At 55.8% G+C, this 19405-nt stretch overlaps 1 protein-coding gene across 6 annotated transcripts in view; it reads right to left on the reverse strand.

The window, feature by feature from the left end:
• Nucleotides 1-832: 832 nt before the first annotated feature.
• Nucleotides 833-19405, reverse strand: part of ARHGAP44 (Rho GTPase activating protein 44) — a 138849-nt gene continuing 120276 nt past the window's right edge. For 5 of the 6 annotated variants that reach the window (XM_058676156.1, XM_058676161.1, XM_058676159.1 and 2 more), the window contains 5 exons: nt 17785-17965; nt 7049-7273; nt 5595-5752; nt 4223-4600; nt 833-1310 (listed from right to left, as the gene is read on the reverse strand). In XM_058676156.1, coding sequence (XP_058532139.1) covers nt 1171-1310; nt 4223-4600; nt 5595-5752; nt 7049-7273; nt 17785-17965 — 1082 coding nt within the window. In that variant the 3' untranslated portion in view covers nt 833-1170. Of the gene's footprint in view, nt 1311-3013; nt 3066-4222; nt 4601-5594; nt 5753-7048; nt 7274-17784; nt 17966-19405 lie in introns of all 6 variants that reach the window. The other variant, XM_058676157.1, reaches the window with a different exon arrangement.

A 19405-nucleotide genomic window follows, 5' to 3' on the forward strand; every position in this document is an offset into this window, starting at 1 on the left:
CCCCATGTTGCGAAAAGTAGCTCGGCGTTGAGTCCTCATTGTACACCTGTACATTGGTTTAGTTGAATGGCTCAAATTAAACAAATATAGATTTTATATATACAAATATTATATCATGTATAGGTATAGTATATCTATTTTTAAAAGGTTAAAATTTTTTTTTCTTTTAAACTCTGACTCTGCATGCACGGCCCAGATCTGGTTCTCACTCCTGAATCCCAAAGTATGAACAGGCCTCCCGTGCCTTCCCTGTCCGCCCCCCAGAAGCGATGGGAACCTCAGGGGAGGGGCTGCGCCTAGGCTAGTGCTGGCGGAGGGGCGGCACGCAGCAGGCTGCACCCTGAGGCTGCTGTGGATCCCCCTTCATCCAGCAGGCTCCAGGACCCCATTCCTGGTGAGCTGGGTGCCCTCAGGGACAGACCTAAATGTTGCTAGCATTCTGTTTCTTTTGCTGGGGACAGTAGCCTAGGGAGCTCTCCTGGAGCTCTCCTGGGGCCCTCCAGAAAGGGTCAAGAGTTTTTGTGACTTGAGAAGCATCAAACAATAAAGGAGTGAAGGGAGCTGTAACTTACACATTGGGGGTTCAGGAAGAAATAACTATCGGGGAAATGACTCCAGAACAAATTTTGTTTTAAGCCACTTCATCTCGGAGCCCTGTGACTGCGGGTGACCACCGGCCAGCCCTGCCCTGCCCTGCCATGCCGGAGCTGCAGCTATCAGAGGTCAAGGTCAGTGGCCAGGACTGCTGGGATTCTAGCCCTCCCAGCCAGTCTCCTCTCTGCCAACCACTGAGGCAGCTGGACCCATGTGCTGCAGCCCTTAACCTGCCCTATCTCCCCGCTCCCCAGGGCCTCTGACCAGCCAGGCCACAGGTGGAGAGAGCTGGACACTGCTCAGCATGGAGGCTGAAGTGGAACAGAAATAGGCACAGAATCAAAAGGCAAGAGATCCAGCAAAAGGTCGGCGTCACCACCCGAGAGGAACAGACAGGAAGATCTGCACCAACGAGGCCGGAGGTCACAGCTGCCTGCCTGGCTCCAGCCTCACCCGGCAGCAACAGGAAGGGCCGACAGAAGGGGCTTGGCAAGCTCAGGGACGCTGCTCCTGGCGGCGTGTTTCTGGGGCCCCCGTAGGTATGTACACGCACAGCGGGGGCGCGCTGCTGACCACTCAGAGAGCTGTGCTCTCAGACTCCTCCTCCGAGTCCCTCTTGTCCGTCACCGAGTGTCGCCGTGCGTGCTCCAGGGGGCTGAGGCGGAGTGTGGACCCCAGTTCGATGTGGATGGAGGGGATCTCGAAGTGGACAGGATCTGCAAGTTGGGGGGAGAGCGCGTCAGCTGACTGGGGGGCTTCCGGCTCACAAGGGGCCTGGGCAGGCAGGTGCGGTCAGCGTGAGGAAGCAGGGGGCTTTGGTTGTTCCAGCAGCAGCCAGCCAAGAGACTTGCCCGGGGCTGTGGCTGCGCTCTGAGCTCGTGTCCACCTGGGAGGCAGGCGGACCTCGCTGTCCTAGACTGCATGCAGATGCTGTGGGGCAGGGCTCAGGGACTCTGCAGGTGTTCTGCAGCTGGTTGCGCTCTGAGGTCTGCCCCGGCAAGGCATGAGGCAGTTGAAGAGCCCCGCTCCTCCCTGTGACTAAATGGGGGGACCCCTGAGAACAGCTGCCTGGGCAGCCTGGGAGTAGCTGGTGTGGCCTGAAAGGTCGTTCCTTCAGGGGAAGAAGTTGGGGACACGCCTGCCAAGTCACAGGGCTGAGTGGAGACGTCTGGGCATTGGGCAAGAGGACAGAGGCCCCCCCCAGCCAGCACCTTGGGGATGTGAGGCCCCCCCCATACAGTGCACAGTGCTGGAAATGGTGAGGCCAGCTTTGCTCACTCCTGCAACTGTGGGCAGCAGAGTTGTGGTGGGCCCTGCCACTCCCACCCTTGCCCTTGGTCTGCTGAGCGCCGCTGACCCTCACTGAGCCCAGCAGGGCAGCGGCTCCGGGCCACCCTCAGGAGCCAGGGAGACAGAGGTTCACACTGCATGTACAGACACGTGTGTGGACACTGCCCCCAAAGACACTCCACAAACACCGACATTCCGGCACGTAGGGACACCTCCCGCGTCTCCCTCCCCCAGCCCCATGTGGTCCTCACAGAGCTCCTGCAGCCGGCTCTGATCTGCCTGACCCAGGAGCAGAGATCTTGGGGTGAGGGGACAGGGTGACTGGGCTCGGTGCATCAGGTTACACTTAGCAAAGCCAGGCTTCACACTGGGTGGCTGGCTCTATCAGAGGAGAGGACCAGCTCTACCACCAGGAGTCACTGTCCTAACTCTGTCACGCAGCAGGGCTGTGATCTCCGGCAAGTCCCCATCCTTGCCCCTCAGCAGTCAGATGAGAAGCAGAGGGGTGAGGCTCAGCTTGGCCAGGGCAGCACATGCCAGGCGCTGAGCCCAGAGCAGGTGCCTGGCCCTTTCCTTCCCAGGACTTCCAGGCAGCTGGGCGAGTTCTGTAAGGAGCCCTGTCTACCCCCCAGTCTCTGGACAAGTACGGGGGGGCTCCCTGCTAGACTGGGGCTCCCTCTTATCATGGAGGCCAGTGCATCTTCTCGCGGGAGGAGGGGACCACAGCATCTTACTGATTTGGACAGGAATGAGCTGGCCGCCCGTCCACACAGGGACAGGGCATGAGGGGAGCTTGGCGGGAGTTGTAATACTCCCAGGTCCCTGTGGATTTGCCAGGCTGGCTCAGCCTGGAGCTGGACTGATGCCGGGGTGGCCAAAGACAGTGGGTGCTCCAGCACCCTCCAAATACTAGGGCCGTTAGTGGACAGGCTGAGTCTGGGTGCTGGCTTTCCTTCTCATTGAAAAGCAAGGAAAAGGCCAGGGAGTCCCGCAAAGCCAAGTGAGAGAGGCGGCCATGCGGGTGGTCTGTGTCGCATGCAGAGTCGGGGCGGGGGAGGGAGGGAGGGCTGCCAAGGACGGCTCGCTGGCCTGGCTAGGCCGGCTGTGGGGGCAGCGGGGGCCGGCTTACCCTGAAACTCCCCCTCACATGTATCCAATACCGCGCCACTCACGTCACACGGCTGCAAGAACACAATGACAGGGTTCGGAGAAGGCACAGACACAACGCAACAGCAACGTCACAGCAACACTGCACCCAGCGGCACTCTCCCTGGCGGCCACGGGGGAGCCAGCACAGACCCCGCACCGGCTCTGAGGCCTGTGTGCACACGCATTACGACAGCCTGCTGCTCAACAACATGGGGACACAACGGGGAGCCGGGGCGCTCTGGGTCAGTAGTCACAACCCCCCAGGGTCGCTTTCCAGGGAACTAGCATCCACTCCTGCTCCCAGATCTGACTGCTGTCCACCCGAGTGCTCCCTCTGGGGTCCAAGGCGCACACTCCCCCTGGAGGGCTCCCCTGCTTGGTGGGGCCGAGACACTGGGCAGGTGTATGAGGAGATGGGAACTCCTGAGGCATCCCAGTTCACTCAGGAAACTTGGTAGTCACCACGTAGCACAATACACGGCACTGGATTCCCTTTGTTTTAAATGCAACTGCTCCAGTGTCGAAGACAACAGCTGCAAGGCCAAGCACACGCTGACCGTATCTAGCAGGAAGGCAGCCTGGTCACCTGTTGGTTCCTGCCTCGTAGGAAATACCTGCAGACCCCGGAGTCCCCACAGGCTCAGGGCTCCCCTCGAAGGGAGTATGATGTGGACAGGGCGAGAGCCCAGGTCTGTGAGAAACAACAGTACATCTCAGGACCCACAGGGCATGTGCGTCCACGCGTGGGATGACAGCAAGGGATGGATGGTGTTCATCCCACCTCTGGCTGCCTCACTCGCTGCTCCGGACAACACTCAGACACACATGCCCAGGCGCTCCGCCCCATGCTGGAACGCACGGGTGCCACCTGCCATGATGGAGCCAAGAGCCTCTCCTGTCTTCTCTGAGCAAGTGAGATGTGACTTGGCCGTCACCATGAACGTGCCCCTGGCCGAGCTGCATCCTGGGCAACATCCCAGAGAGCTGATCTGGCTGTGACATCAGGGATCAGAAACAGCTCTGCTGCCTCCTGAGGACAATGAAGAGGGCAGAGCTAAGACCCTGGGCCAGCAGGCACAGCCAGCAGCCAGCCCACGGGACTCCAGGGCTGCCGGCTGCCTTGGGGGCACACGGGCTTGTGTTAGTGGGCAGGGAGGCTGACACTCCCACCCGGCTGCGGTGAGCTTACCTGTAGACATGCTTTCCCCGGGGGACATGCCATCCAGCATGGGGTGCTCCGTGGCCTGTGGACTCGATGCTGACAGGCTGGCTGTGGGGGGCTGAGGCGGCGGCAGAGTGGGCCTCTGTCGGGGCTTCGGGGTGGGCCGTGACTTGGATAAAGTGCTCGTGAAGACAGAAGGAGAGGCCAGTGGGGGAGCCGCAGCTGGGGACAGCTGGCCGGAGGCTAAGGAGTAGCCCTGAGGGTAACTCAGTCCGTAGGGCGATGGGGTGCTTGGTGGGGTGGGAGACAGGCTGACTGGGGACGGCTGGCCGGCAGGCTGCTCTGTCACAGCCCCGGATTGGCCGAAGGGAACCTTGGGTGGGATGGGCGCCAGCTTCTTGGAAACTGGAAGAGAAATGCCCACACAGTGGCGATGAGACACGAGACAGACTAAACCATGGGTGGTGCATGGGCAAAGCCCACTGGGTTCAAGACTGTCCCCTGCCCCTGGCCAGACGGACACCGACAATCCAAGTTCTCAGTGATGATCCCAGAACTCTCTGTCTTCCCATCACCTCCCCTCCTCCTCCATGCACACACCCAGCCCAAGTGGAGAACACATTTCTCGTCATCCACAAGGGGTGGGCTGACTTCTCAAGGTAAAAATGCACTGTTGCACTTGGAGAGTGAGTCTGCCAAGCCAGGGCTCAGGAGGATGCCTCAAGTTCACGGTGCTATAGCACAGCCCATAGCAGGTTCTCGGGCCTGGGAAATGGACGGCCAGCTGCATCTGGCCCACACTGTCTGACCCCTGTAATAGGCGCTCTCCCAGAGAAGCCTGGCACCTCCATGGCTCTGCCCCTGACAGACAGGGTTTTTGTTTAGCTTTGTTTTAAAACCTGTACCCTCTGCCTGGATTGACACTGGTATACTACTGGGGGTTTAAACCACCACCTGCAGCAGTGGCATACCACACAGGTGCCGATTTAAGTCCCGGGTACTCCACTTCTAACTCCAGCTTTCTTACCAAGCAACAGAGGATGACTTAAGTGCTTGGGTCCCAGCACCATCATGGAAGACCTGGAAGAAGTTCCTGGCTTTGGCCGGGCATAACCTTGCACATTGCAGATAGCTGTATGGGAGATCCCCGTCTGTAATTCTTTAGAATAAACAGATGCTAGCGGTAGGTCCGTGGCATGTGCATGCCGTCCTACGTGACTCCTGCACCAGTGCAATGGACACCACAGTGCGTCCTCTTCTCAAGCCCATGCGATGCCTCGCTATCTGATAACTGCCCACCACTCCAGGCCCTGGGCTGCTCAGAGGACCTCAGCTTCTGGCTGTCCACACTGACAGGGGCGACGTGTGGCCACACACACACGCACGCACGCACACGTACCTTTCCGTAGGGTGTGAGGACTCTGGTCTGCGGGCAGCTGGCTGGGGCTGCAGCCTGGTTGTGTCGTGGACTGTGTCCCTGCACAGGGTGGCCCCTGGCTGGCGCCTGGGCTGCCTTTCTGTCCAGACCCTGGAGAAAGCTCCTTGCTTTTAGACAGGCTGCAACATAAGCACACGGGGCAAGAGGACGCTGAACTCGGTCACTGCTGGCGGCGATGGCTGATCATGTGCGTACGGCGGCAGTGGTGAAGGAGACAGCCGTGCGTTCACGCCTGCGTGTGCACTGCTGCTCATGGCTGCTAATGTGTCTTTGTGCGACACTGGTGATGGTGAAGGAGAATGTGTGTTCACATTTGTGTTGGGCCCAGTGTGATGGCACAATGGCTAAATCCTCACCTTGTAAGCGCTGGGATCCCACATGGGCGCTAGTTCTAACCCCGGCAGCCCCACTTCCCATCCAGCTCCCTGCTTGTGGCCTGGGAAAGCAGACAAGGACGGCCCAAAGCCTTGGGACCCTGCACCTGCTTGGGAGACCCAGAAGAAGCTCCTGGCTCCGGACTGGCTTAGCTCTGGCCCACTGCGATCCTTTGGGGAGTGGTCAGTGGATGCAAGAACTTCCTGTCTCTCCTTTCTGTAAATCAGCCTTTCCAATAAAAATAAATTTAAAAAACCCACACGTGTGTTGATGGTGGTGATGAAGGACGTCTTAGAGGAGACTATGTGCATTGGTGGTGATGGTTAGTAATGTGTGTGTCACCGGTAACGGTGAAGGAGAATGTATGTGAAGGAACATGTGTGTGAGAGAGACTGTGCATCTGGGGAAAAGCCTGGGTTAAAAGGTCTGGCTTCCCAAAGTGCAGCATCCTCCTCTGTGGCCAGGAGGGCACAGCACGCCCCTGCCAGCCAGCACCTTGGAGCTGCTGGGTGAAGGCAGAGACAAAGCAAAGCGCTTCCCCTTGCAGCTCCCGCTCGCCACATCTCCCCCCCTCTGGTCACGCCCCCTCAAGGAAGACGGGGCGGGGGCAGTGGCTTTCTCCTCCCCTAGGACCCTGAGCCCCGTGCCTGCTGGCTCACTCACTACAGCAGGGACACCTCAACGCAGTGACTTTTTCTCTTTGGAAAGAGAAAAGCCCTGGTAAAGTTCACAGAGCCAGCCAGGGAATGACCTTATTCTTTTTTTTCCCCCTAAAAGTCTAACGGCAAATGAAGTGGTAAATGCAGGGTTGAGGAACTTAACACATTTCTAGCCAGCTGCTGCCTTCCAACCCAGGGGTGCCTGCCTTGGGTGCCAACCCAGAAGCCATGGATGCCAGCTCAGTTAATGGCAGAAAACCAAGCATGGGTGTTTGGACACGAGTCAAAGGAGGACCAAATCCAAGAATCTCCCAGCTAGAGTGGCCCGGCTCAGCCGAGACTCCTCTGGCGCTGCGAAGCAGCCTTTGTGCACGGGCTCACCTGGTGCGCTCAGCCCCGGGCTGCAGGCCCAGGCCAGAGGACGGTGACAGAGCTGGAGCCACAGGGCTCTCGAGAGGCTGCTCGAGCAGTGGGGACGGCAGAGGCGCAGCAAGTTCGGCTGGTGGGGCGGGCGGCTGCATGGTGGGCGGGGCGCAGGTCGCTTTCCGGCCAGCCGAGGAGCCTCTCCGGGCCACCCAAGAGGTGTCCATGACCCTCACGCCCATGCTGGCAAGGGACACAAAAGACAAGTGCTTAGTCCTCGCACATGAGACGACAGCTGAACAGGCTCCCTCACCCATGAAGCGAAAACACTCAGCCACAGCCGTAGCACCTTGCTGGGCCCCGTGGGCGGTAAGCGACACACACGCCTGCGCAACTTGGATGCATTCTGGGCTGTGCTCCAAGGCGCAGTCTTTGGCGGCCTAGCAGCAAGGCCCCGTCTGCAGCAGCAGAGCCCTTGCAAGCTGTGCCTGCCCCTTCTGCTACGAAGCCACCTGGCCCGTGGACACCAGCCCCCTTCCCAGCTCCCTGGATATGGAGTCCAGAGAGCTGTCCCCAACGCACCATGCGGCCGCACTGGGGGAAGGGGAATGATGAGAGGGTGCCAGGGGGCACACCCTCTTTCCAAGTGCCAGGAGGAGGTAGGAGGGACAGGGACCAGGCAGCCTCAAAGGAAAATGCCTAACATATCAGGAGGCAACCTCTCCATAGACACTCTTCTTTTTCTGTGATTGGAGGTCTTGGTCACTCCAACAACTACCCCACCCCCACCCCGCAAACACCACCACCCAGCTCCAGCACTGCCCAGCATCCCTGGTCCAGTCACCACCTCTGCAGGCCACACTCGCTCATCTACAGCCAGGAAGGACAGGGGAGGGGCTCTCATGCCTAAAGTCCCTCCAGGCTCCAGGATTGTTCTTATGAGGGGGGCGGGGGCAATAGTGTGAAGTAAGCTGGCCAAGCAACTCAACAGGGCAGGCGCGCTTTCTCACGGTGCTGACTACGGCACGCACTGGCTAGGTCTGAGAGGCTGGACAGGGCCTGGGGGCCACCAGAGCATACCATACCTTTGGATTTTCCTAAGGCTGCAAGGGACAGAAACACACAGATATTAGTGTCAACATGCCTGCGCCTCGCCTTGGCCATCCAGGTGGTCTTCTGGACAGGGACCTCCTAGCCAAGGGCAGGTCAAGGGATGATGTGTTTACTGGGCCGGGGAGTCGTTTCCATGCAGTCAATCTCTCGCCTGACAGCGATTGTGTGTGCATCTATGGACGTGACAATCACACCCTCCCAAGCACACAGATCAACCGTGGGCGTCAGACAGAGGGAGCTGGGCAAGATAGGAGTGCATACAAGTCGCCACCTGCCACTTCTGTATTTTGTTCCACTGAGAGTCCCTCTTCTTCTGGTCTGGGAGGGGGCCGATCCCATGTCTCTAAAGTCCACGGCTTCTGATAACAAACACTCGCCCGCCCTATTTGGAGTGTGTGAAGGTAGCAGGGTGCTCACACAGGAAAATAGAAGGGCACTTCAAAAAGTGTACGGAACAACTAGAATGGCATACGGGCATCCCATATGAGCACTGATTCCAGCTCTGGCTGCTCCACCTCTGACCCAACTCCCTGTCCAGGCCCTGCAAAAGCACCTGAAGATGCTTGGGCCCCTGCACGCACACAGGACACAGGCGTGAATTCAGGCTTCTGTCTTTGGCCTGGCCCAGCTCCATTGAGGCTATTTTGGGGGAGTAAATCAGCAGATGGAAGACTTCTCTCTCTGCCTCTCCTCGTCTCTGTGTTACTTTGCCTTTCAAGTATTTGAACGGTAGAATTAACAAAGAAAGAGACACACACACAGAGGCAGAAATGATCTCTCTCTGGTTCACTCTCCCAATAGTTGCAACGGCTGGGGCGGAGGCAAACATTAGCCAGGAGCTTCTTCCCAGTCTCTCAAGTAAGTACAGGACCTCAGGCACTTGGGCCATCCTCTGTTGCTTCCCTAGGTGTATCAGTAGTGAGCTGGATAGCAAGTGGGGCAGCCAGGACCCAAGCCACTGCCCATACAGGATGCTAGTTCTTCAGGAAGTGGCTTAATCGGCTAAGCCACGCCAACAGCCACAGTAAATATATATTTTAACTGGAAAGTCAGATACACAGAGAGGAGGAGAGACAGAGAGGAAGTTCTTCCGGCCGATGATTCACTCCCCAAGTGATTACAATGGCCGGAGCTGAGCCGATCCGAAGCCAGGAGCAAGAAACTTCCTTCAGGTCTCCCACACGGGTGCAGGGTCCCAAAGCTTTGGGCCGTCCTTGACTGCTTTCCCAGGCCACAAGCAGGGAGCTGGATGGGAAGCAGGGCTGCCGGGATTAGAACCGGCGCCCATATGGGATCAAGGCGTGTGTGCTAGGCTACTGCACTGGGGCCAGTAAATTTACTTTTAAGATAAGTTTATTTAAGTACAAAAATATTTAGGGATGCATGCAGTTTTTTTTTAATAATATGCATCTGTCACGGGCTTCTTGGAGACCCTGCATATGCACTACCAGCCAGCACTGGTCTCTGTTACTCATATGCACAGCAGGTCAGGGTGTGAGATCTTTCACATGCTCACTCTCCCCTCTCCCTTACCAAACAGCCACCCACACTGGTCAGTAGCACAAAGCTCATCCGCCCTGAAGGCCTGTCCGTCCAAAAAGGGGTCACATCGTACGTTACAGAGGGCAACAGGATGGAAAACCAAAATCAACACAAGTACCGAGACTGGTTCCAGCAGCCGGGACCTGCGTCCTTTCCCAGCACAGGCAGCCTGCAGCGTGGCTCACAGGGGGCAAGGCTCACACTGAGCATACCAGGGCATGCTGCCAGCCTCTCACGGTCACCAGAGAGCATCTGGGTCTAGTGGAGGCCCTGCTATCTCTCACATTCCCCTGGGAGAAAAAAGGGAGAGAGGGAAGTCTCTGTGCAGAGGCCACGGGCTCTCAGGTCAGCTTGGGTCTGAAAACCTGCCACCAACAGACAGGTCTGTGCTCTCTGGTGCAGCCAGCGGTGCTCTGGGAGACCTTTCAGGACTCTGGCCCCGAGCCCAGTCACGTGTCCTGGCAGTCCACGTGGGCTGCAGGGTATGAGAAGCCACACCCTGCTGCTCTTCAAGCTTCAGCGTGCATCAGGAGAAGAGCAGAACACCTTAGCACTGTATCTGGAGAAGGGCACGGAGGGAACTCGGGTGCAACAGGGAAGACGGCACGCACGTTCCCGGGGTGACAAGGAGCGAGCCCATCTCATCCTCTCTTGTATCTTGTAAGATCTTCCCTACTCACAGGGATGCCTGGGCTTCTGGCTCTAGGAACCGCAGGCCGCCTGAAGCCACCTGGCCACCTTCTCCAGGAGCCAGCTCAAGCCTGTGGCAGGGCTGAACGAAACCTGCTATGTCTCACTCGCACACAAAAATCAGCAATGGAAAAGCAGGAGCTCAGGGGAACACCAGGACCCTGTTGGGCTGAACATCATCACCACCTTGCAGTCCCAGTGGCTTCCGTGCAGGAGGCCGTGCGGCATGCTTGGTGCACACCGAGCCACTGCCTGCTGACTTTCTCAAACAGAAGCACCCACTTTTTGTGGGCTGAGCTAACCAAGGGGTGGCAGCAGTGCCCTAGAAATACCCCCAGAAGCAAATGGTCAGATGTCAGGATAAAGCTCAACCCAAAAGACAGAATCTCTGCTGATGGTTTCAGCTCCCTGCTAACGTGCCCAGAAAAGCAGTAGATAATGGACCAAGGGCGTGGACCCCTGCCACTGAGGTCGGAGACGAAGATGGCAGTTCCAGCCATCCTCCTGGTCCAGCCCGGGCTATGGCAGCCATGGGAATGAATGAACAGAAGGAAGATCAAGCGCCCCTCCCCCTCTGTCATTCAAGAAAGAAAATTAAATAATAACATTGGCAAGATGAGGATTCTTCCTGGTGGGAAAACCCAACCAGGTCCCCCAGCAGCAGTTCACCAGCTTCTGCTCGCTGTGTCATCATATCATAAACATGCCATGGCGACCGGAATCCAAAAGCCTGCAGTGGGGAGCAGAATGGAAGTGGAATTCACTGCAGGCAACTGCATGGGCACCAGAAGACAAGTCTGCATGCCCGGGATCCCCCACAGCACCAAGAACTGGGGGGCATCAACCCTGAGGTCTCCTGCTGCTCTCCGAGGGTAAAGAGGCACTTGGACTGAAAATCCAGACTTTGTCGCCACTCATCCTTTGGAGGCAAGTAGGGCAGGCCAGGTGACAGACAAGCCCCACTTGGGCAAAGCAGCCTGGGCGAAGGACACCCTGCCTTCCTGCCTTCCTGCCTTCCTGCCTCCTCCCAGCTCTTGAAGCTTACACAGGATGTATCCAAAGCCACGCCCTGGCACTCTGCATGAGCAATTATCTGGGAGCAGCCTGTCATGACTCTGGGCCCTCGTCCTGCTCATCTGATGCCCTGATGTGGCAGCAGAGCCCCCTCTGCACCTGGAAGTCCAAGTTGGAGCAGTCTCAACATGAGGAACTCAAATCGGAATCTTCAAGGAGCACTTCCATGATGTCATACATGGAGCATTCCAGCCCTGACCTCAAGGGGGCGCACAGACCAACAGTTGGTCTATAGCATCAGGGACACTGCGTGAGATGAGCCTTTGTTGAAGTGTACAAGACAAGTGAATTCTGTGTTTGGACTTGGGACTCCCCCCAAAGTGCCTCCTAGGTAGGTGCAAAGATTTTAAAATCCCAAACACTCCTGGTGCCAAGCATTTCCGGTAAGAACCTCCAGCTGCTGAAATGGCACCAGTGGCAACGCTCTGACCCTTCTGGTGCTCAGTATGTTGGACTGCTTAGAGAAAGAATTAAAGTGAGTGCAACCAAGTGAAAATCACGTTTGAGAGAAGGGAGCAAGGACCCAGCAGCGGTGGTGAATCGGGTGTGGGATGGGAAGATGCTAGCAAGATTTCCACATCCTGTCATGTCACCAGGCGGGTCATGTCACCTGGGTTTACAGAATCACTCCTAAGACTTCCCACCAGCCCTACCCAGTCAAGTTTTAGTGGTGAATTTTCTAGTGGAAGTACAGAAAGGAGGGGTGGGCATGGTGGCACAGCACGTTAAGTTGTGGCATGTCACCGTATCTACCCATATGAGTACAGGTTGAAGTCCTAGCTATCTCACTTCCAATCCAGCCTGGTGATGTGCCTAGGAAAGCAGTGGAGAATGACCCAAGTTCTTGGGCTCCATGTACCCATCAAACTAAATAAATAAAAGACCCGGATGGAGCCCCAGGATCCTGGATGTTGGCTTTGGTCTGGCTCAACTCTGGCCTTGGTGGCCATTTGGGGAGTGAACCAGTGAATGGAAAATCTACCTCTGTCCTCTCCCTGTAACTCCACCTTTCAAAAACATACATACACATGTACCTATCTTTACAAACAATGAACATAGGACAGGACCAAACAACTGCAAGTTGTAAAACAGAAAGAAGGTCCTCTCCCTGAGCTCCTTGGTCACGTGGGGCTATCAGGAGTCAGATGGATCTATGCGGCTTTTAGATGATGCAAGGCCTGGGAAACAGAAACACTAGTGGCCTCCCATTAAGCCTAACTGCTCAGCCGAGGTCACATGGCAGCAAAGGGGGCATCAATATACAAAGAGTCACCGTGGGGGCTGGTGCTGTGGCACAGTGAGCTGAGTCCACTTGGGGGCTGGTGCTGTGGCACAGTGAGCTGAGTCCACTTGGGGGCTGGTGCTGTGGCACAGTGAGCTGAGTCCACTTGGGGGCTGGTGCTGTGGCACAGTGAGCTGAGTCCACTTGGGGGCTGGTGCTGTGGCACAGTGAGTTCAATCACTATGCTGTGGCTTGGTGGGCTAATCCTCTGCCTCCAGGGCTGGCATCCCACATGGGCCCTGACTTGGTTCCTGGCTGCTCCATTTCTGACCCAGCTTTCTGTTGATGGCCTGGGAAAGCAGCAGAGGACGGCCCACATGCTTGGGCTCCCAGGGGGAGACGCAGAGGAAGCTCCTGCTTTCTGGCTTTGGATCAGCCCAGCTCTGGTTGTTGTGGCCACCACTCTGAGTAGAAGTTTGCTGTGATCCCTCTGCTACATAATCGGGCATCAGGGCTGGACAGCTCTTGTTCTGTTTTGTTTCCTTATGAAGGGTACAAGTCCACGTGGATACCGGAGCTTTCGGGTTTTGTTCTAGAGGCTGGTTACACTTAACAAAAGCCGAGCAAGAGACCGGAAATGAGAAAACCTGGCAACTTCTCAACTCTCGAGTAAGCTATGCACACATCCCTTGCAGAACTGGAAAGTCAGGGACTCTTAGGAGAACCTGGGGGCCCTGTAGCAAGAAGGCTGGGGCCTCTGGGTCAACTGCCTGGGCCCCAGAGTAACAAAGGATGGACTACACAGTGAGAGGAGACGCTAAACCCATGAGCCTCAGCTTTGCTGACACTCACCCGGGGCCGCCTGACCGGCTCAGGGGACTGCTCAGCTTTGCTGGGAATGCCTTCTCCACAGCAGGTAGCAACAAGGCCTCTTTACCTTCCTACAATACATGCTGTGGGCATGCGTGCGAGCACACACACGTCTACGGGCAACATTTCAGACTTGGTCCTAGCAGTCACAGATGTGCAGGTGCTGGAAAGGAGGCTGGAGTGTGACCCGCGTCAAGAATACACTCCCCACTGCTTTCTTTGGACAGCCGGAACTTCAAATCTGAGTGGTGATTCCAGCTGGCAGGTAGTACCCTACAGACTCCATCAAGCCACACCAGCTCAAACAGGTCACTGTCACGTGTTTCAGGAACGCTTTGGGCATAAGATTTCACCTTGTGCTCCACTCACAATATACCCAATAGTCAGTAGCAACCAGGATTCTATGGAGCACAGTTCAGACTATTCTAGAATCCTCCCGATTATCCCAAAGTGATGAACATCTCAAGTCCAGATGGCTTGGGACCAGACCCACTGCAGGTCAGCTCTCCTGCCCAGGATAAGGAGAGAACACACACTCAATGACTATCCTGGATGCCAACATCCTCACCGGCCTTCTGAAGTATGGTCAACTGGCTCTGCTAGAGAGCCTCTGGTCTGACTTACTGTGGACCAAGTGACCAAGCTCCAGGTGGGCTTCCCCCTCTGGAAGCCTAGGAGGAGCAGCTGCGTTGTGTTCTCTATGAACCATGAGCCCAGGCATGCAAATGGATCTCCATGGACACGGCTGCTGTCCCACTGGGACCCCAGCTTGGCCTGCAGGGGTCTGTAGGGCAGCATCAGCAATGTTGTTGGAGTCTTGTCATTCAGGCTATGAGAGGCCAGACCTGGGTATGGGCAATGAGACAGGTGGGCTGGCCAGCAGATAAGTGTAGAGAGCAGGGGCCAGGAGTTAGAAGGAAGCAAACAGAGAAAGGAAAAAAACAAGCATGGTCAGGAGGGGTGGCCTGAAGTCTGAGGCTGGTGACCTACAGGGAACAGAAGCAGACAGGAACCGAGAGGCGGAGGGTTAGAGCCACGGTGATGATGGCAGAGGGCCAGGTCACTGATGTCACTTCTGTTCTTGCCTCTGGGTTTCTGCACAGGATCGTGGGGGTGGGAGAGCTGGTCCATTTCCTCGGGAGTCCTGGGGGTCTGGGAGTGGGGAGTGGTCCAGGCACTGCTTGGGAGGTGGCTAGTGGAGGATCCTGTCAAACGCTGGTAGTAAAAAGCCCATAGGTACAGCCTGACCAACAAGGCAAGAAGCGGCAGACCAGGTCAACTCCTGGGATGCCAGTGAGGCCAGCACATGATGTGACCAGGAATTCTGCCATTACCAGACACGCAGGAAGAAACTGCAGGGCTACTCTAACTACTTAGGGTAACCCAAGATGCAAATTTCATTCTTCTTTACCACAAATAAAACCTGTATTCTAACACCATTATCCCGCCTACTACAATGATGTAACATGTATGTGTGCTTTTACGAGCTCTTGGAGCTGGCCCCCGGTCTTGATACGTTGGTTGACTCAGCTTAGGCCACAATGCACATAGAGATGTGAGGACCAAAGCCCAGAGTCTCAAGGGGGAGGAAGTCACCCGCTTCACGCTGAGGCCATGAAAGCCACCAGCCCAGGCCAAAGTCCCCGACACCAGACAGGAATTTAACTCTCTCTTCCAGATGTTAACCAGTTTTTCTGCCTCCAATTTCCTTCTTGGTAAAGTCACAGTGGTCTTTTCCAGTCTGACCCCATAACTTCTGTAACACGTGCTTCTGTTGGTCAGTGTGTCCAAGTGCAGTGTGACGGCTGCAGATGTACAGACTGCCCCCGGTGATGCTAAGGCAACACTCTATGCGAATCCTTTTCCTTTGCCTCTCAAAGCTTGCCATCTTAGATCTTCCTTTCTCTTCAGGCTTGCTGGGCACGGATCATCTCTAAGCCCTTCTACCTTCAGACGTGAGAATCGTGATAGGGTTTAGCGGGCAATTTGTTCTGAGACTTCAATTACGCATACATAGCTGACCCCTTCGTCCAGTGAGCACCTGACTGCAGACTCAAGACGGCTGCATCCCTAGGCACCACGGCCCTACAGGACCACGGCTGCATCCCTAGGCACCACGGCCCTACAGGACCACGGCTGCATCCCTAGGCACCACGGCCCTACAGGACCACGGCTGCATCCCTAGGCACCACGGCCCTACAGGACCACGGCTGCATCCCTAGGCACCACGGCCCTACAGGACCACGGCTGCATCCCTAGGCACCACGGCCCTACAGGACCACGGCTGCATCCCTAGGCACCACGGCCCTACAGGACCACGGCTGCATCTCTAGGCACCACGGCCCTACAGGACCACGGCTGCATCCCTAGGCACCACGGCCCTACAGGACCACTGTTCTCCAGAGGCCGGTATTAGGCAGCATCTGACCTGGTGCTTGCTGCCCCTGAAGGCTCAGCAAGACTCATCCCTGAGCCTGTAGGACCCCCCACTTATTTCAATGCAGAACACCTGCTTCAAAACAGATAAATCCCGTCTGACTTCATGCTTCGTGTTCATTTACGTAGCAGACCCCCGGAGTTGAGGGGGGCCGTTTCTACCTCACATCAGAAAGGTACGGACATGGGCAGAACTGCTAAGCAAGAGGGCGTTACAAGAGACGAGGCCTCAGCCCCTGTTGCATGGGACAAGCGTCTAACCTGCCTGTGTCCTCAAAGGGACGTGTGGATGCTCACTAACCCAGCTGGAGCTTGCAGCAGGAACTCCCTCTCAGCGCCCCTTGGGTGGCTTTCTAGGGGGCTCTGGAAGACTGACCAGGTCTGCCAGGAAGGATGGCTGGTCTGTGCTGTCAGAATGTGGTGATCTCTCTGTAACCCAGCCAGGACCCGGATTCTCCCTCAAGAACGAGAACTTCGAAATTTCACAAGAACGAGTAACTTGTGATGTCAACACAAATTCAAATGCATGTTCTCTCTCGCCTTCTAAATGTGTTCCTCCTTACGAAGAAACTGCCCCGCTCCCACTCGAACTTTGAAAAATTTCCATTTTTTTCTTTCCCCCTAGATAATGAGGCAACAGCATCCTCCTCCCCCTCCCCCACACGCACATGCACCAGTAACAGTCCCTGCTGGCCTCACACACAGCGATTACAGGTGAGTGACGCAGCAAGTGTGGCTGGCGCCATTCTGACGACTGTGGAAATGGGGCTAGGTCACTGCCAAATCCCCTGGAGAAAATGGCGGAGTGGAAGGCAAGACGCCCTGTGCCACCACAGTTTGGGAGCCTGGAGAGCCTTTCAAAGAGGTCCTTCCATTACCCAGAGGCCTGCAGGAGAAGGCGAGAGTGGCTGGCACGGGCTGCATTTCTGAGCCTGCCACACAAGGCGCTCTGCTGCCCCCATGCATCCTGAGGAAGCAGCTGCTAAACCGAACCTCAAGGGAGTAGCTGTTGACACCTGCCCCCAACTCAGCTTCCCTGACTGGCTAGAGCAGCCAAGGCCATGCCTGTGGTCATGGTGCCCTGAGCTTGATGCCAGCCTGTTGCCCACACGCTGTGGATGCGGGAGTTGAGTCGGCCACCGCATGAAACCTGTGCATGCCCATTTCACTGGTTCCAGGAATCATGGTATGGAGTGAAATACTATGCAGATTCTTCTCGTACTCAGGGAGCTGGGCTGGGTGGTGGGGGTGGGCTGCTCCTACACATGTGAAGTTGAACGTATTTATGAGCTCCTCAGTAACTGCACTGAAGTAGCAATGCGTGTCAATCAGAGGAGAGAGGAAACCAAGTTGGTCACCAGCTAGAGAGATTTTCCCATTTGCCCTGCTTCAGGATTCAGGCTCACTTTTTTTTTTCAGAGTCTGAAACTGGACACATTACACAGCTCACTCGAGGTGGTGTTTGTGCAAACAAGCGGCCCCTGTGACCAAAGCAAAGCCAGGGAAGCTTCAAGAACTGAGACACATCTTGCAGACCGTTGGATAACATCCCCCCTCTGCTGACCGTCGCACATTTCCTCTGATGAGAACTCATCAGGGCTGTCCACCGAGAAGGCTGAACTCGCCTCGGCCCACAGCGGAGGTGAGCCAGGGCCACAGCTCAGCTCCCAACAGCATCGGGAGCCTGGACAGACCCTTCACTGCCACTCCGGCCTTTCTTCACCTCTCGCCTCTCTCCCCGCCGACTCCCACGCCCACACCCTCCCCCGACCCCCTTAACTGCTGACGAAGGGACGGTAGTTCATACCCATCCTTTTTGTAAAACTCCAGCATCATGTTGTCCGTGGCAACGCTGAGGGGCCGACGGACCTGTTCGGGCTGGCGCCGGTCAGCGGGGTCCATGTCTGGGGAGGGCATGGAGCTGTAGTTGGCATTGTGGTTCACGTGCACGGGGCTCCCATAGTTGCCTGTGATGTTGAATTCAATCTCTGCAGAGGGTAGAAAGAGTTGGAACATGGGGTACCCCTTGGAGACGTCACCCCCTTCCCTGGGCAGAGCTGGCTTCTTTTGTTGTTGTTGGTTGAATGTTTGAGTTTTTGAATTTTATGGTACAATTTCATAGAGAATGGGATGTCCCCCCTTCCCCGCAAAACCCCACCCCCTGACTGATTTTCCCTATGTTGCTACAATAGTCCTTCATAAGGAGTCATGATTCCATCAGTCTCTTATTTAAATGTGCCCTGACACTGCTGGTACAGACAGTGTCAGACAGTCCGGCATCCCACTGTCTACACATTTCCAACAGTTATACTGGGAGTCCATCTTTGATTTGGAAGCAGGGATGCATGTGGCATTGTACCCCCACATCTGGATATGGTAGTCTCTATTACTCCATTACTATACATTCCCTTAAATGAGAAGCCACAAAATAAGGTCAACAACTAGTATGAATTAGAGCAACAATAACACCACCACCAAAATTACAGCACCACGGAGTCGCAAAAAAAGAACTGCACACTGAATAACCCACATGTGGGTGACAAAACAAAAACGCAAAAGTCTCTTGGATAAAATGATGCCAGCGTGTAATCCATGAGCCCAGGCTGGTAGGCAATCTGTGGCTGTTCATTCACTTTCTTCATTTAATTCATCATGAAGGAAGCAAGGAATGGAGGGAGGGAAAGAGGATCATGAACACCACCTAGCCATCTACGACTCTAAAAGAAACTTAGTCAAACTGGGACAGATGGGCCCCTTCTGGAAAAGACAAAGCCATCACTCTCCAACTGTTAATGAAGCAACCACACTGCCTTCAACCTGGGAACGCAGCAGTTATAGCTACCAGTATTTAACAGTGTGAGAGAGTTGGTAGCCAGTGGAACTAGTCAAGAAAACAAAATCCGAGGCAATACTCAGGAGTGCGTGGATGATGGTGGTGTCTTTTGGAAAACCAAAGATTGGCAGCAGCAGTAACAGATTTCACTGTCAAACAGAAACACAGGAGGAGCGCACCCCTCCCTGGGTCCACGGCAATGAACCAACCCAGCACCACCCAGTCTGCAGCGGGAATGACTCGGCTCAGCTGCAGAACCTACAGAATTGCCTGCCTTCCCCTCCCACCTTGTGTACTTCCTACTCTCCGCTTTCCACCCTCTCCCAGCTTCATCCACAGAACTCTAGCTCAGCCTTTCACAGCTGTCTGTCAAACAAGAAAGCAAAAGGGAGAGGAGACCTCAGTGCTGGAACAGCACAGACTGCCTGCCTCTGATGGGTACTGCACAGCATTAGCATGGTGTCACAGCCAACAGCACACCTTCAAGGTTTACGAAACATCAAGTGCAGCTGTTGAAAGCAAGCATCGAGCTCAGTGTCACTGCTGTTGCCTCTTCAAAGCCACTGCCCGAGGGAGCCACACCCTTATGTTCCGA

This window comes from Ochotona princeps, chromosome 17 (assembly GCF_030435755.1).
Source record: "Ochotona princeps isolate mOchPri1 chromosome 17, mOchPri1.hap1, whole genome shotgun sequence".
NCBI classification, from domain to species: Eukaryota; Metazoa; Chordata; class Mammalia; order Lagomorpha; family Ochotonidae; genus Ochotona; species Ochotona princeps.